This window comes from Mustela erminea, chromosome 14 (assembly GCF_009829155.1).
Source record: "Mustela erminea isolate mMusErm1 chromosome 14, mMusErm1.Pri, whole genome shotgun sequence".
Lineage (NCBI taxonomy): Eukaryota > Metazoa > Chordata > Mammalia > Carnivora > Mustelidae > Mustela > Mustela erminea.
Window position 1 is genome coordinate 28,204,782 of NC_045627.1, and position 17,880 is coordinate 28,222,661.

The 17,880-nt window shown below is 43.1% G+C and overlaps 1 protein-coding gene across 15 annotated transcripts in view; it reads right to left on the minus strand.

Moving 5' to 3' along the window:
• Positions 1-17,880, minus strand: part of RHOBTB1 (Rho related BTB domain containing 1) — a 121,207-nt gene that overhangs the window by 12,168 nt on the left and 91,159 nt on the right. For 14 of the 15 annotated variants that reach the window (XM_032312419.1, XM_032312426.1, XM_032312417.1 and 11 more), the window contains 3 exons: positions 7,768-7,953; positions 3,687-4,666; positions 1,928-2,046 (listed from right to left, as the gene is read on the minus strand). In XM_032312419.1, coding sequence (XP_032168310.1) covers positions 1,928-2,046; positions 3,687-4,666; positions 7,768-7,953 — 1,285 coding nt within the window. Of the gene's footprint in view, positions 1-1,927; positions 2,047-3,686; positions 4,667-7,767; positions 7,954-13,006; positions 13,065-17,880 lie in introns of all 15 variants that reach the window. The other variant, XM_032312428.1, reaches the window with a different exon arrangement.

Consider the following 17,880-nt stretch of genomic DNA (forward strand, 5'->3'; position numbering starts at 1 on the left):
TGTCTTCTAAGTTGGGTAGAACCAGCTATCCATACCTATTAGTCTCAGCCACCGGGCTAACGGCCTAGTCTTTCTAGGAGGTCATGCTCCACAGGGGACCCTGCCGGGAGAGGCTGTTCACCATATACGTGTGCGTTCACATTCACTGCCAAGTTTCTGTGTTGGTCACCTCTCCTGCACATTTTAATCTGGAGACGATTACGGTCCATTCTGGGAAGGGATAAAGGGGATTAGCATTTGTGAGGTCAGCTCTGACAGTGTCCCTTTGTGCCTGGGTTCCTGACCTTGATCAACTACTCTGGTCTGTTAATAGCGGGTGCTCTGCCGTACAATGGGCACATATTTCAGTGAGCTGGAAAAGCAAGGCAAGCAAGCCTCCCTAGGCCTTTTATCTCCAGAGACGACGGCAGCAGGTGAAATCGGCAGCTTCCCCAGATTTTCTTGGAAGTAAGAGTGAAAGAGCATTAACCCTACCAACATCCCAATAATACTAACAGCAGCCACATTTACTGAATGGTCCCAGGGCGACTTGCAAGGACCGACTTTTGCACCTCGCTTCCACAGTGTGGGTTATCCTCATGCTTTCCAGACAGGGAGATCGGAGCTCAGAAAGGGGGTCGTTTGCCCAAAGCCACACAGCTTGTAAATGGAGGACTCAGGATTTGAACCCCACATCCTTCATCGGGCAGCCCCCATGATGCTGCTGCCATCTTGGGGATGAGGCTCTGAAACCCCTCTGATGGCTGGGAAAAGACTTTCTTAGTTACAGCTGAGGACCTCCTGATTCAGAAAGGCTGGTAGACACCAAGAGAGGTGATCTGGATAATTCTGACACTTTTCCCCCACACAGCAGACAGCCTTTTGCTGGGGCTTGGTTTAGGAGCAGCTGCAGTTTGTTCTGGAAGCAGGAGGTGGCCTAGTGACCTCCTCGGCCCCAGCCATCCGGGTTTGGGATTCTGCTTCCCTACTCGGAGATGCAAATGCAGTCTCCTGGGTCACAATAGGGGTGCTCAGATTTCTGGGGTGAGTGCCCTTTCGAAAAGTTAGCTATTGTTTTCCTTATTTCTTTTAAAAGTGTGGAGAGATGCTGAGATATGCAAAACAAGCCCCTTAGGACAATAAACTTGATGGGGTGTCCCCATGTTTTTTAAAAAAAGATGGTTAAAAAATACTTTCAAAACTCAACAAAAATGCTTGCTCTTGTAGACTAAAGTTAGAAGTGCTTGAGTGGAATTTTTCTTTCTTTTCCGACTGAGTTAGTAAAAAGAAGAACATGGAAGGTCTTCAAGACGCTGCTTGGTCGGCTCTAAGAAGAGCCTTTTTCTGGAGATAGGGCCAGGGCCCGGGAGGTGACTCAGTGGCTTCCGCCAGACCTAAGGGAGGCATGTTCAGAGGAGTGACCATTGGCTCCATTACGGTTTCCTTCCAGTTAACAAACCCTTGGAGAAGGCAGGTTGGGGCTCCACCTTGAGAAGTGTTGCTGCTCCAGCAGGCCGTCCCCCGTGTCCCTTGTGGGGCAGAGGAGAAGACTGAGGCCCAGCGAGGTGGCTTCTGACCAGCCTGCCGTCTGGTCAGGGGCTAGCTGAGCCCAGGATGCGGGTGACTGAGGAAGCTTTTCACGCCTTAAACTTCTGGAAGATGGACTCTGCCCCTGTTGTATGTGATTTTGACAGTATGTTGCTTTTGTTAAAAAGCAAGATTTGACATTTGTTAAAAAGGAGAGCCGATGGATCATGGTTTACAAATGAAAGCAGTGAGCCAGACAACAGCTTTTCCTAACTGCAAAGTTAAGAAGAGGGTGACCTGATGCTCAGACACGGCCTAAGGAACTGGTTCAGGGAAGCAGTTACAGAACGGAAGTCGTCCGGTTAAGGAAACACACCCACTTGCATCAAGATAGCACGCGGACTTTTCAGAAGGCACATACCTCACTGTTGGCGCTTTCCACAAATGAGCCCCCGAACATGGCCGCCATCCACCTGCAGCTACAGATCAGCAACGGTTTGTGGGCACTGATGGCTCCATCGTCCAGCCTGAATGTCACATCTGCCCAGGGATTGAGGAAACGTAACCGTGAGCCAGCTTTGCGGATAGTTCTCCCCATATTCGTCAACCCACATCTCAAACTCCCTCTTCCTTAGCTTTACTTAGTGATTTTGTCTCAACCCCTCCGCCTTTGGAACACCCTATTCCTTCTATGTCATCCAAGGACTGGGGGTAAACATTTAAGATTACGCATAAGCTCCCAACGCAAATTCTCTGAACCATACAGTAACATGAAGGAGAGGGATGTTTTTTCCTCCCTACTAGGAACAATTTCCAAAATAAAAGACCAGCGGAAGAAACACTACGTTGTTAACATTTTGCCATGTTTAATTTCGCTGTGTGTATGGATAGCGAATGTGTGTGTAGAGGTGTACACTTTTTCAACAGATAGCACGACACCGCAAACTACTCGATCACAAGTTTTCTAAAAATAAGAACGTTTTTCTAGATAATCACATCATTACCATGCCTAAGACAATTAGCAATGATTCCCTAATTTCATCCATTATTTAGTTCATAGTCAAAATTTTCCAACTATCTCTAAATCATATTTATAGTTTTCTTTATTCTTTCTTTCTTTTCTTTTCTTTCTTTCTTTTCTTTCTTTCTTTCTTTTCTTTCAAGACAATCGACATGATGTTCCCCCTTTTATTTGATCACTGTGCCTCTGCATTAAGGGGAGGGTGATTCAATTCATTCCACTTAAGGTACACTGTTTAATTTACTGCAGGTTTGCAGCATTGCTTTTCATTAGCTTTCAAGATGGATTCTATTTCAGGATGGTCCATGTTCAGGTAAATATTATTTATAAGCTTTAAAATTAATGAATAGACTCAATAATCAATGACTACATGTACAGTACTAAACGTGTAATTATCAGGACAGGCATTATGAATGATAAGGACAAAACAGAAGTGTCCACATAAGTAAAAGTCAGCAAGTCACATTTTTACAATGAAATACACACACACACACACACACAGGGCAATTTCAGAATTTAGTATAAGTCCGTGCAAGCAATTGTGTGAGGATGCTGTGGGCAGCCGACTGCCTGGATATCAAGGACAAAGAAGGGGTGAGGAAAATGTGGAAGAGCAGGGTAAAGGAGTGTGAGAAAGAAAAGGAGAGGAGGTGGGCAAATGAGACACTCCTGATGGGAACACAGAGAGTTGCCAATATCATCTCAAGGATTTCAGGGCCAAAAGGGTCAGTGGAGAGTAGACTCGGTCAGGGAAAGGACCCCGAAAGGGAATCGCGGGCATCAAGCTGACTGGATCTGGTTCAGGCTCAGGTGCAGGGGCAAGGTGACCTACCTTCGAGAAGCACTGTGATACCAGGACACTTCCGAGGAAAGCCTGCGTGCAAATCCTGCCTCTATCATTTACTATCCGTATAACCTGGAGCAAGTTACCTAAACTCTTTGTCCCTCGGTTTCCCCATCTACAAAATGGAATAATCTTTAGCCTTTAAGTCTGATAAGAACGAAATAGATGGATACATGCAAGCTAGAAGGGTACATGAAAAAAAAATTAGCATTTATACATGTTAGTGATGGTTATTCTCTGCCCTACTCATGTATGGCTAATGTTTAATAAAACACAACCAAGGGGACTGATGACTTTACTGCTGGACCCACTTACCTGAGAATGTCCCTTTGCCGAGACACTCTTTTATCCGATTGGCCTTCCGGACATGAAATGCTTTCGTAATCTCCTGGTTCATGAAGGCTTCCTTGTTCATGATGTTTTCCACCATCATCCTCAAATCAAACATCTCGAGGACCTCCGCAATCTGAGCCAGGCCCACCAAGTCCTTCTCCTTTTCATCCAGTTGTCCCGTGTAGAGAAACTGGAGCAGGGTCCGGAAAGGGCCTGGCTGGACGGAGGAGTCCATCCTGACCACGGTGATGGGGCCCACCCGCTTTGAAACGGGATTGACTTGCATCTCCCTGTGCATGCCGACGAACCCCTTGCTCCAGCCTGACAAAGTCTGCGTCTCTGCAACCGAGCTCTCACCTTCCAGCCCCGGACTTTCCTGCTGGGACAGGTTCTGGCTTGAGGACTTCCACTGATTGGTCTGTGGGGTCCTGGGCGAGCCTTCCTCCCTCTCTTCGTCAGGGTCAAGGCTCCAAGCCCGCCCCTGGACGTCCCTGCTCTGCTTCTCCTTCTCACCAACTCCTTCACTCCCATTTGGGGCTTCTTCACATTCCATTAAAAAAAGATCATAAAATTTGGAAGAGGAGGTAGCGAGGTAAATTCGATGTGCAAAGATGTGCTCCTGGTCCTGAAGGACGAACAGGACGTCGGCACACAGAGGATTGTCCAGTAAACAGGCAGCTTCGCTCGTCCCTGTGGTGGGACATTCTGGAACTTTGATGACCGGCGGAGGGGCTTTTGGAGGTAGGAATGGTGCCTGAAGTAAAGGTTTCTGAACTTTCTTTAGGTGGGATTTCCAGAACTGCAGGTGTCTGCGAGAAATCAGCGCTGCTCGGATTGCGTTGTCAAATACATCCTTGATGCCAAACTGGTCAAAGACACTTGTCTCGTAGTACGGTATGCCGAGTTCCTTCGCAACCTCCCGGCCTTTCTCAGGGGGCAGAATATCCCCTCTCTTTATGGGCCTAGAATGGAGGATTTAAAAAGTTACAGTCGGCCTCATTTTAGGAAAAAAATGGTAATGAAGGCCTACCAAAGCACCTAGTAGAACTGAACCTTTAAAGTCCTATGCAGGTAGGGCTCGTGGGTGGCTCCGTCCTTAAGCGTCTGCCTTCAGTTCAGGTCATGACCATAGGTCCTGGGATCGAGCCCTACATCGGGCTTCCTGCTCAGCGGGAAACCTACTTCTCTCTCTCCCAACTCTCCCTGCTTGAGTTCCCTCTCTTGCTGTCTCTCTTTCTCTGTCAAATAAATAAATAAAATCTTTAAAAAATGTATATTAAAAAAAAGTCCTGTGCAAGTCTTTTTTTTTTTTTTTTTTAAAGATTTTTATTTATTTATTTGAGAGAAAGAGTATGAGTGATGTGGGAAGAGCAGAGGGACAGGGAGAAGCAGACTCCCCCCTGAGCAGGGAGCTGGACACGGGGTTGTATCCCAGAACCCTGCAATCATGACCTGAGCTGAAGGCAGGGGCTTAACCAACTGATCCACCCAGGCACGCCCCACCCCCTGCAGGCTTTCAATAAGGCCCTGGAAAATCTATCAACCTCAAGTCTTCCAAACCTAAAGGATTTAAGTCTGCAGGAAAAAAAAAAAAAAAATGCTTTCAGTAGTAACAACGGGAACTGAAGTCTGAGCCATATTTACTAGCTATATGATCCTGGGCAAGGTACTTCAACTCTTTAAGCTTTGGTTTTCCCACTGGTGAAACAGGAATAATAACGTAAATACTTAGATTTGAAAGGACTCCTGAGAAGTTAAAATGAGATAATATGTTCAGCATGGCACCTGGCCCACAGTTAGGTGTTACCACAATCACCACACTCACCACCTTTGTCTTGGTCACCGGCACCTTACGTTTACATTTCGCGTTACAACCTTACAAGGAATCCATATGCTTTTTCTCATTTGAGCCTCACAATAACCCTACGGGGGCAATTTTCATCCACCTTCTGAAGAAACAGAGGCAGGGAGTTTTCAGGTTTTGCCTTGGGTCACATTTGCAAGTTGTCGACAGACCTCTGCCAAGCCAGTAGAGTCTAGAACCCCGTAGTTCTAGACTGGTTAAATGGTCCCCATCCAAGAGCCCAGTAAGTCCCTCCCGTCACATCTGTGAGCCTCCTTTCATGTCTAACTGCTTCTCTTCTCTTCCTCATCTGCGGTCACACCCTCATCCTCGTTCGCTTGGACTAGTACATTAGCCTCTTCCCTGTCTGTCTTCAGATTCTCCACCTTTCAGGCCAGAGCGCTCACTGCGGCAGGAAAAATCCTTACATAACACAAGTATGACTTGCAGCTGTAATTCTTTTTCAAGATTTCCTCTGGTTCCACAAAGCCCATGCACCACAGGCTATGCCTTTAGGCTGGCACACAAGGCCCATTATAATCTAATCAAACCCAGGGAGGCCAAACTTGTGGAAGTAGTGCAAGTGAGTAGTGCCGGGACTATGGCATAACACGGTAAAAGACAGATTCTGGAAAGTGGGCAAGATATGATTTTCTTCATAAACACACTCTTGATTCTGAGACATACTGTTAGGAATGGATCTTCCCAGGTACATATTTGGCTTTCAAAGCCGAAGGTCATGTGCGTGACAGGCGCTGGTCTTAGGAGAAATATAGTATAGAAATATAGTTAGACTTTGGATTTGAAGACCTGGATGGAACACAAGGAAAAATGATAGGGTGTTGTAAAGGCAGAAGCAGGGATTAACTTCAACATTGGCTCCTCTGAGCATTTTGGGCTCCTGGCTCCTAGGGCTGACCTGAAAATTACTAACTGGTGACACTCTTCAAGGCTCAGGTTCAAATGTCACCTCCATCATGAAATCTCAGCGCTGCCCTAAAGAAGGGACTGTTCCCTCTGCATCCTCTAGTGCCCATAACTCTCCTCTAGTCCTCTGGTCTCCTCCAGTCTGTGGTTGTGAGGACTGATTATCTTGGCCAATTCTTTCCCACGGAAAGTTCTGGATGCCAGAGGCACTCTCTTTCACTGTGAGTCCCCCGCAAACCCCCTCCCCCCCAACGTGGCTTCTCCAACCCCCCCCCCCAACGTGGCTTCTAACATGCATGCCTATTCCATGCATTTAATAGAAGAACTGTGAAAACCCAACATGAAAGGTTTTCCGAAAATTTATCCAAAATGCACCAAGAACGTCAGAAATTGTCCAAAGAAAGCATGCCATTTGCTTTTGCTGTGAAGTATAAAAAGCTGTCCATACAAAATTTTTCTAATTAGCCTATTAGGCAAACAACAAAGGAAGGTATTAATATCAACATTTTTGGGCTCTTCAGCAACAAATGTTATAAAACATAAGATATATATTTATATAAAATTATTTTTTATGAAGGGACTATGGAGGAAGCATGGGTTTTAAAAAACTCTTATTTCCCCCTAAAACTGGTATTCCACATTTTATACAGAGTCAAACAAATCCTCCTTCAGGCAGATTTTTAAACTTGTGGCACTTTAAAAAACATAACCGCTAGAGACATTTAAAACACAGTGTTGTTGTTTTGCAACTATAGGTCCATAGAACTTTTAAAAACACAGTGTTGCTGTTTTGCAACTACAGGTCCATAGAACTTTTAAAAACTAGACACTGCCGTTTTGGGAATGAAATATTCTCAGAGGTTGGACTGAGGAAAAAGAGAAGACTGAAAACACTTGGGTGTGTGTATTTGCAAGAACCCGATATTTCCGGGACCAGAAACTGTGGCTCATCATTCTGGACATTCATTAACTTTACTATAATAATCATAATATCAAGAATGACATTATTATGAGTGGCCCATGTTTTGTTTAATGTTTTACAAATTTCAAGGCACTTTTATTCACCCTATGTCACTGGTTGGAGAATTCACTTCCAACATTGGTCCACCATTTTACAAAAACGGGTTCCTTACCTACGAGGGGATGGTGAGCCCAAGAAGGGTCAGGATTAATGAGCTAACACAGCTGATTGATGGGGTCCCACCACCAATGCAATTCTAGGCTGCAGAGACATCTGTTACCTCTAAATTTTAATTTGACCAGCACAGCGAAACACGGAGTCCCTTGGCTTACCTTGCTAAAGGGCGTCTGGCTCGATTAACAGCTTCAAGATCAGCATAGCGGAGATCTAACTGGCAGCCAACTAGGACAACAGGTGTGCGAGGGCAAAAGTGCTTGATTTCTTGATACCACATGGTTTTCACATGATTTAGGGAATTGGGATTAGCGATCGAAAAACAGAGGACCACAACATCAGACCTAAAAGGAAATCACAAAAGAAGCTGTATTGCCTTCTCACTTTTCTTTGTCTTTTGTCATTATGGTTCCTCCCTTCTCCACCACGCCCCCCACCAATCCATCTAAGGCCGTATCATCTCACAATAAAACCAAACCAAACCAAACCACGATATAAAATACATCTCGGAGTCATGCAAACAGCCTGAGAAGCCCCCACATTCCAGTACCAACACAGCCTGAGTTTATTGTCATATCGCACTGCGGAACGCCCGTGTATCGCGAATTTTCTGATGATGTTATTTTACAGTACAGATGATTACCCAAACTCGATCCAGTCCTGGAGCCACAACATGCGGAACTATTTCTGTTCATCACAAGAAATAGTTGCGAGATAAAATAAAACAATAAAAACTACCTTTTACCCGTTTAAACATAAAGGCCATGATGAGTCAACCCAATGAGATAAAGCAAACAGTTTAAACGTTACTGAGAACCTAACAGGTCTTTGCAGTCCAGGGTCAGCAAATACACAGAAGGATTTCTGCCCTTCTTCCCACTTAAGCACACATGTAGAGAGCACAACCACTTATCTGTTTCTGAAAAGAAAATGTCCTGAATTTGCAGGGATTTTGACTCCTTACTAGGGATATGACAAGAAGGTCATATTTAACAGAAAGCCGGTAAGAGTTAGGTGGATGACTAACACGAGAATGTCGGAAGCAGATTCCTCAAATGTTGTATATGACACACAGCAGGTAAGTGGGGAGAGGAAAAAAGTACTTTGTAGTCAATTTTGACAGAGGGATCTTCTATTTTTATATAATAACTTACCACTCTCGAAGCCAAAGAACCGTTTTACAAAACAGTTGTTCAATTATGGTGTTTGACAGCTGCTAAAAGGTATTTTAATAAGAATTACAAACCAATCATTCTAGGTTAAAATATGCTGAATGGTGACTTTGAAAACACTGAGGCAGAAGACTAGAAAGAATAGGAAAAATTATGCCCAAGGATTCAAGACTATCTTGCAGCTAAATTCAGAAATAAGCTCTTACAATTTTATTAGATGTTAATTTATTGCCTTTATTGTTTATGTAATGAGAAGAATCAAGTCGATGAATCAAAACACCTTCTTTTTAAATCATTAATGAGATTTCTCCCCTACATATCAATGAAGACAAACAAATATATCCAGGCAACCATAAAATTTCTAAAAATAATCATTTGCAATGCAGAAAACTGCAGGGTGCTTACATTAAATGTAATTCACAAGTTGAATCTTTAAATTTATATCCCAGAAAAACTGCATCAGACCCCAGCAAACAGAGGGGAAAATCCCGAGATTAAAATATTTACAAATTATAAAAGAGGACCTCGGACTCAAAGTGGATGTATGTGTTAATCTGCATGTTTAGAATGTCCTTGAAATAGATATTATCAGAGACTCGTAGACACTGGAAAATAAATTATTATGTGTAAAAATATGCATAAATATATAAATGAAAGGGAAGCATGTTTTGTCTTTGAGATTCTGATTTAGTTAGTGGAATATTCTGTGCACAGCCTTACTTCTAATCAGCATAAATAGCGGTACCAGGGAAAGCCAAGAATGCTTTGAATTTTACATTTTTTAGGAGCTGAGTTTTCTATTATTCATAATCCTATTTATATAGGATATCTGATGCAGCTCCTCTCTAAGCTTCATCCCGATCATAAAACAAAGCCACCACGAATTTTGGCACAGTGAGATTAACATGGCATTCTGTGAGGTTCAATATTATAGAGAAGGAATTGAGGAAATGTATCCAGCACCTAAATGTGGAAGAGTATGTATATGCATAATATTGTTCTAATTGGTGCCCATTTCCATATTGAAGCACATGGCTATAAAGGAAATAGTCTCAAAGCTTAATTTATATGACAGACATGTAGCTAAATGTCAATTCTGTTATCTAATTTTATGATACAGCATGTGAGGTTTTGAAATCAGAGCTGGCTCGGTTGCCAAGGTTACCGTGATAACACTCAAGCCACTGAACACATACTGGTTACTATTCAGCTGACCTGTAAACAAGTACAGACAGGACCTTGGGGGCTGGAAAAAATGGAATCTCTTGATGATAGTCGCTTAATGCCATCACACAATACAGGTCCGGAGGGCCCAACCTCTAACTGTGTCACATCAATATCTCAATGCATGAAATGCTGTTGGAAAGCTGGAAAAATAATTCGATGTTCCGTAAATATTTTGCCTCAAAAGGATGATAGTTAAAGAGAAGAGGTTGTACCGAGAGCCATACTACCTCTGAAGCTAGAATAACTTACTGGATCGAAATTCTATTTGTGTCCTTGGAATAAAGTTTTTCTTTTTTCCTTTTATTAATGCACATTTAGGGGCTAGAAGACTGCATCGCCATTGTTGTACACTGAAAACAGTTAAAAAAAAAATAAGATCCCGTTTTACCTACCAACTTGCTTCAGTGTCTTTGGGTTTAACCCTTGTTGATCTCAATACAAATGCAAGTGAAGGAAACGTTATGTACCAATTAATTATGGAGAATCCCATTCTTCAGGCCTGCCGGAACAATGCAGTACCCTGACCCTGATTTTAACGGAGAGGCTGGGAATCAATGGACGTGGCGATGGATGGAGTGACGGGAAGATGCTGTTTTGACACATTCCTCCTTAGCCCAATATTCTTTTCGAACCCCGAACTCTTCACACAGCAGGATCCTCTGTGATATAAACACCTATACAATCAAGTAACTATTTTGAGAATGCCTCGTATTCCCTCTAGATTTTGAGCCGCTTTTCTATCTAGTCAAGGAAGGCACGAGACCTGCAGCTAAGAATATCTCCAGCTTTAGGCAGGATTCCAAGGACCTAGAGATATTAAATAACTTTTAATCAAAACATTCATTCCTGTGTGGAGACTGTTCAGTGTCTGACACAAGCTCATGTTTTAAAATGCCATGCCTATGAAAGATAAAAAGAAAAAGGCAGGTTCTAGCATTTCCACTTCTGTGGCTCTGTTATATTTTTTTACTTGGAAGGGCTGAGTTTAAAAATAATTGGGAGGGGGAGGTGTGATGAGGACATTCTCACATACTATGCAGCAGGGTTAGCCCAGAAATGACCTCAGGGTTCCTATTTCAGCTGTAAAAAGAATCTGATAGGATTTAAATGGCGTCCTACAGCTATTTGGAATAGAAAGCACAAGAATTGGAAAATGCAGAAGCAAAGCACAGAGTAGACAGAACTCTAAACTCCAGAACTCGAATATCGAGAAGGGGTAGGAAGATGTTTAGATTTCTTTTTCTTTTTTTTTTTTTTTGGACCCAGCTAAGTGGCTTTTTAAAAGAAAGCCTGGATTACAAAGGATTTAAGAGGGCAGGGTCTCAGTTGCTTACCTATGGAATGTTTATTTTGGGGGAGAAAAATGTAATTTCTTTTCCTTAAGGGGAAGATACTAATATAAAAGTCTCACTACGGTACTAGCACATCGAGTAATGCCCATGGAGTAATGTTTTGATTAGTTAAGTAAAAAAGAATCCAAAGGAAATCTGTGTGTTGAAACAATTGTGACTCTTCAGAGAAGGGTGGGAGGTGGGGAAGGGTAGAGGGCCTGAGTCATCCAAAAATGCTTGAGCTGATAAAGCCAACCTCTGTTGTATCAGTTTTTCTTCAGATATTAAACAAACAGGACAGCGTGTTTTTTTTTTCAGTTATCTTTCAAGGAGACCATGGGCCAGAGAGAGCATGTAAAAAATTGGCAAAGGAGTCTGTACAAAGTTGGGACCAATCTCTGTCGATAGATGCAAGAAAAAAAGTCTGAAAACAGTTCATCTTACTCACATATCTCAGCTCAAGCTAGACTTGAAACAGCAAAGGCCATACAAGTTCCCCGGGTCTATCTTGATAATGTCTACAATGAAATATAGCAAACATGGTGGGAAAAGGTCAGAGAAGTAACCAAAAGGTAAACTGCTTTTCCAATGTAAAATACCAAACTCATCCTCTGAAGAAGTGGCTGAAATGGGTAGACCATCACTATAACACTGCATTGCTCAGAATGGATTTCCCAAGTTCCTTTCTATCACAGAAGTGCTCTTATCTTCTTGGTTCATTTCGCCTTTCCTGGTCCTATCCACCTTGCCACCACTGTCCGGCCCAGGAGCTGCTGTAGGCCTTGTGTTGTCTTATCTGGTTAAAGTGAAGTGAAGAAAAAAAATACCTAAATTATCCTTTATGTAAGACCCTAACCGTAGGCGAATCTGATAGGCCACTGTGAAGGTTCTTTAGTTCCAGCTCGTCCTCCAGATAGCTGTGAGTGGGACAGCCAAATGCCCTTCTCCCGTGGCCAGTTCTGGTCTTGTCTCTTGCTGACGCATACTTGGTGACCAAGAGTAAACCAACAGTTCTATTTATTTGAGTTTCACTTGGAAGTATCCCCTTGTTAACATAACCTTTGAAGTCTTGTTCTATGGTAGGACCCTACCTCTTTACACATCAGTACTGCCTGCCATTTCTTTTTTTTTTTTTAGTAGAGACCCCTATATCCATCTTGGTAGAGATCATGATCTCATTTTAATGGGCTTCTTTTCCTTTTCCAGTGCGCCCAGGTCCCCTTCTGGCCAAGATTCAAGTAGGAGTCCCTGACCTCCCCCTTTGGGACTTCAAGCTTCCTTCTCCCCCTGGAACCTAGGTAGGTTCTTTACAGAAACGTTTTCAAAACCATTCATGTCAACAACACACCTTTCATGCATATAGTCTGACAGCGCTATGCAAACAAATCAAAACAGCACAAAACAGCTGGGAGCATGGCAGAGAGAGGGAATGTGTCACACGTGGCTTTGGAAAGTTTTAGTAGGGAAGCAGCCCGGTGTGTATGAGATGCAGAGGGAGTTGTCAGTGATTGGTGAACATAACCATTGGGAGATGAATGGCTCTGTAAGCTCATACTCATGGAAGATGGAGAGGTCTGTAGGGGAGCGCCTGGCAGGGGATCTGGGGAGAGCAGGGCAGTACCATGCAGTGCCCTGATGTGAGCAGAGAAATCAAGTCAATACTTTACCAATAGCAGTGAGGCTTCTTAAGTACAGATGTTATGTGGGGAAAACTGTCAAAACACCCTGCAATATATCCAGATTTGGGAGTGATTAGCATGCGCAACTATTTCTTCCAAGCCCGTAACTGCATGTTTAGTAGGAAGCAACATTTTAAACTGGTCTACCCCCACCCTCCAAAACTGAGGCCAAAGCAATGCACACTCTTAAGGGCAGAAAAGCCAGATCAACGTCCCACCAATGGCACCAAACCCTGAGACAGATAAAATTTGAGTCTTCAAAATGGTTGGTTCTTTGATCATGATACAAATATCACGGGGGACAGTGATCCTGCTATAGAAGGTTCTGGGATATCATCCAGTAGAAAGGGGCTCTTTTTCACTCAACATACCATTTTCTCTGCTTAGCAGTCCATGCTCCCTGTAGGATATTCTTACATCTCACATAATCATCAGAAAAAGTTGAATGCATGTGAAATTGGGTGAAGCACAAGTAATTTATTAGAAGAAATAGTTTAAGCAATCTTATTTAACTCCTGGTCAATGAGAGCAGGAAGCACTGACATAAAGAAGGCTTGCTTAATAGGAGAAGGTAAAATTGTGGCAATAAATTCCCTCCCAATACCACCTCTCATTCTCATTCCTCTTTGGCTTTCCCTGAAGCTAAATGACCGAGGAACTTTCCATACTCTTCACTTTTTCTCCTGAGAGCAAGATTAGTTGTAGATAGAAGCAAGCCTCCATGTCAGCCTGAATGCCAAATGGGAGGTCTCTGGGATTAACCTCCCTGACTCTTTTGAAACAAATGTGACTAGCAAGATCATTCCACCAGAATAGGAAAGGGAGTTTACCCAGACCTCTCAGCAATCCTCCTTGAATCAATAAAGGTACAAGGACTTGTAAAGTCAGTTATCCAACAGCAATAAACAATCATTCAATCACCTCTTCCAGCAACATTAACTGATAACATACTATATACCGGGTACTCTCCTAGACACTGAGGTTATAGCAATTAGTTAAAGACACAAATCACTGTTCTTATGCTTATCTTCATGCACATATTCTGGAGGAAAACAGAGACAACAAGCAAGAAGAGTATGTAAGCTATGTGGTGTGTTGGGTAGTGACAAGTGTCAAACAGGAAATACAGCAGGGAAGGGGGACAGAAATATTAGGGAGCAGAAGATGCTTCTGGACTGCGGAAATGAGGGAAGGCCTCACTGAGCAGAAGACACATAAGTAAAGACCTGAGGGAGGTGAGGGAGCTAACATGCTGCTGTTTGGAGGGAGAACACTGTGGAAAAGGAAAGAGCTAGTGCAAAGGTCCTGAGGCAGGATGTCTCCCTTAGGATGGGGCGGGGAGAAGCAGGAGCTGAGATCGGAGATATTGCTGGACAGAGGTAGGTAGGGTCTCCTGGTGTTGTGGCTTTTACTTTGAATGAACTGATGAACTGTTAGGGTTTTTGAGCAAAATGACATGATATAATCTATGTTTCAACAGGGCTGTCCCACTGCTATAATGAGAACTGACTAATTGGTGGTGGGGGAGGGGAGGGGGACTGTTGGGGGTGAAAAGGCAGAAGGATGGGACCAATGAAAAGGTAACAAACGTGAGAGATGATATGACTTTGGCCTGGGAGCAGCTGTAGGTGGTGAGAACTGGTCGCGTTCTGTACATATGTGCGGGGTGGTGGGGTGGGGTGGGGGAGCGGGCAGGGTTTGCTCAGGGGCCGAGAGTGGGATACGAGCAAGAGGAATCAAGAATGGTGCCAGAGTGCTGGTCCTGAGCAGTCCTCTCCTCCCGGTTCCTGGTATGGACATCTGAAGCTCAGCGTTGCTAATACTGAATTGTACTTATTTGTTGCTGTCTTCCCCGGCGGACCGAAAGTTTCATCTTCAGAGAGTCTGTCCTGATCCTATTAGCTCCTCTCTCCCATTGTGTGCCACACCATTGTTTGCGACAAAAGAGGCCCTCAGGACTGTTTAGAGAATAAAAAGGCCTTAAAGGTATCAAAAGATAAAAGATGTGTGTCCGCAGTTCTAAAGTCTAAAGGAAATGAGGTGAGGCCCCAAATAAGTCAGTTAAGGAATACATTAGGGTCTTGATGAAAAGCTAAAAGCAGTTTGTGAGCTATTATATTTCTTCAGACAATCAGGGCTGAAAGCCATGTGATAACTCTGGTATACGGCAGAGATTAACCAGTTAATATGTATTTTTAAATTATTGGAATTTATCTAAAAAATCTGTTTACCCCACCTCACGCCAAGATAATAATGGGTTAATGATCTCTTCATGGAATTAGATTATCTCCAGAAGCAAAGGAAGCATAAAGAAGCAGGCCGGTTACTTTCGGTAAGTAACAGAATTCAGGCTGAAGGGAACACCCTCCATTTCACAGCCCATCTTGTTTTTTATTTTTTTAAGATTTAGTTATTTGAGAGAGAGAGAGCTCGTGGGAGCACAAGCAGGGGGAGGAGCAAAGGGAGAGGCTAACTCCCCACTGAGCCGGGAGCCCAGTTTGGGGTTTGATCATAGGAATATGACCTGATCCAAAGGCAGATGTTTAGCCACCTGAGCCACCCAGGCGTCCTGACCATCTTGTTTTTAAAAAAAAAAAAAAAAAAAAGCAAAAACAAACAAACAAACAAACAAACAAATTCAGTAAACTAGCCAAGATGATAAGTTGAAAAGACAATTTGCTAATTTGCTTTATCTTTCTCTAGTTCAGCACTTTGTCCTTCTGACTATATTCTCTAGGCTGGGGACACGGGAGTTCCAGGGAGAGAATAAACTGGTGGAATGATTTTGGACACCTAATGAATGGCCAAAATTAAAAGTTATTGATGGGATTGTTGATAAAATGCATTAAGAAAAATATCTGTGAAAATGTCCTGTAAACTTTACAGTACCAATTATTGTCAGACAAACATGATTATGGGTTCCGAAGTCACCAAGGATATATATATCTCGTATGTTGCAACTAGAAAGAATGACAGAACATTCTCATCAAGAGAGGTTTTCTTTTTGGCTTCCCAGCTTGTGTCCTTTATTGAAATATAACTGCTGAAAGCTAGTGATAGAATTATCCCCTGAAGACACTGCAGAATTACTCAACAGTCTCTTTCTTCTTACCACTTAATTTAAAAGGGAAAACTGTATGGGCTGAAATATATTTCTTCGTCAGAATATTCCAGTAAAGAAACACCACAAATTGGGGCACACCTGGGTGGCTCAGATGGTTAAGCGTCTGCTTTTGGCTCAGGTCATGACATCCAGGTCCTGGGATCCAGCCCCACCACGTCAGACTCCCAGCTCAGTGGAGAGTCTGCTTCTGCCTCTCCCCCTGCTTGTGCTTGCTCTCTCTCTCTATCAAATGAACAAAATCTTTAAAAAAATGTTTAAAAAAAAAAACACCACAAACTGATAAAAAGTCAACGCACTTAGCTATTATTTGACCCTACTTGTCAAGCTTCCAGTTAAGTAGTAATAGAAAAAAGGTAAAAAGAAGACAGAACGTAAGACATTAATATGTTGAACAATGCCTTATTGATTATTAATTATAATTATTAATTTATCATTAATTAATAGTCCCTTATTCTCTTTACCCAATTTGGTGGCCTCATTGTCATGTTTCTATGGCACCTTGTGGGGCCATCAACGCTTTCCTGAACCACAAGGGGCTGTCCTTCCCAGCCTCGTGAACAGTGTTTGGGGAGCAGCCAGCATCCTTCCAGGTCCTGGAACACGAGTGACCTCAGCCATCAATCAAGTATTGTTGCTATCTCATTTGGCAATACTGTTTCCCAAGGACAAATTCATCCTAGGGACAGGGCTCGGTTGGACCAAGAAACCCTGGCTTTCTGATGCTTTGTCTTCTGGTCACCATATAAGGTACACCAGTTCAGAGCAGGAAGACAGTGTGGGGACAGCAGACCGAAGACGGTACAGAGCGTGGCACATTTTTCTGGGCGCTGGAGGATCTGGCCTCACTGCAATCCTGGGCTTGAGTGTTTTGGTGCAGAATCTATATATTTCCACCACGTTTAAGTGTTCCAATTGTTTGCATGCCTTTAGCAGAATACATTTTTGTTTATTTATTTTGAATAAGCACAAAGCAGTAATAATCCACCTTCGATTCTTCTAGTTCATGTCCTCACTGTTGGGCAAATGGATTTAAGGTGTTTAAATAAACAAATATACTAAAAAATGATGCTTATAAAGATCTTGGAAATGACACTCAGAAAGGAAACCAACAATTGGAAAATTTTGGAAATTTTGGAAAATACATATAATTTTGTTTAAGAAAACTCATTCAAGGGCACCTGAGTGACTTAGTCAGTTCAGCATCTGTCTTCGGCTCAGGTCATGAATCCAGGGTGCTGGGATTGAGCCCTAGGCAGGCTCCCTGCTCAGCGGGGTTCTCCTTCTCCTGCTCCCTCTACTTTCCCTCCCCATCCCCCACTTTGCGCTTCCGCTCTTTCTCTCACTCTTGTGCTCTCTCTCAAACAAACAAATAAAATATTTTAAAAAAGAATAATCAGGGCGCCTGGGTGGCTCAGTGGGTTAAGCCGCTGCCTTCGGCTCAGGTCATGATCTCAGGGTCCTGGGATCGAGTCCCGCATCGGGCTCTCTGCTCGGCAGGGAGCCTGCTTCCTCCTCTCTCTCTGCCTGCCTCTCTGCCTGCTTGTGATTTCTCTCTGTCAAATAAATAAATAAATAATCTTAAAAAAAAAAAAAGAATAATCACTCAAGCAAGGCTTTATGAAAAGAATTCACAAATCTAAAAATCTGGGGTGGAAATGTGGTTTTTGGGAGGTGGCTCAGTTTACCTCCCTCCTTTTTTTCCTGGCCTCACAGCCCATCTTTTCATTTGCTCATCTAT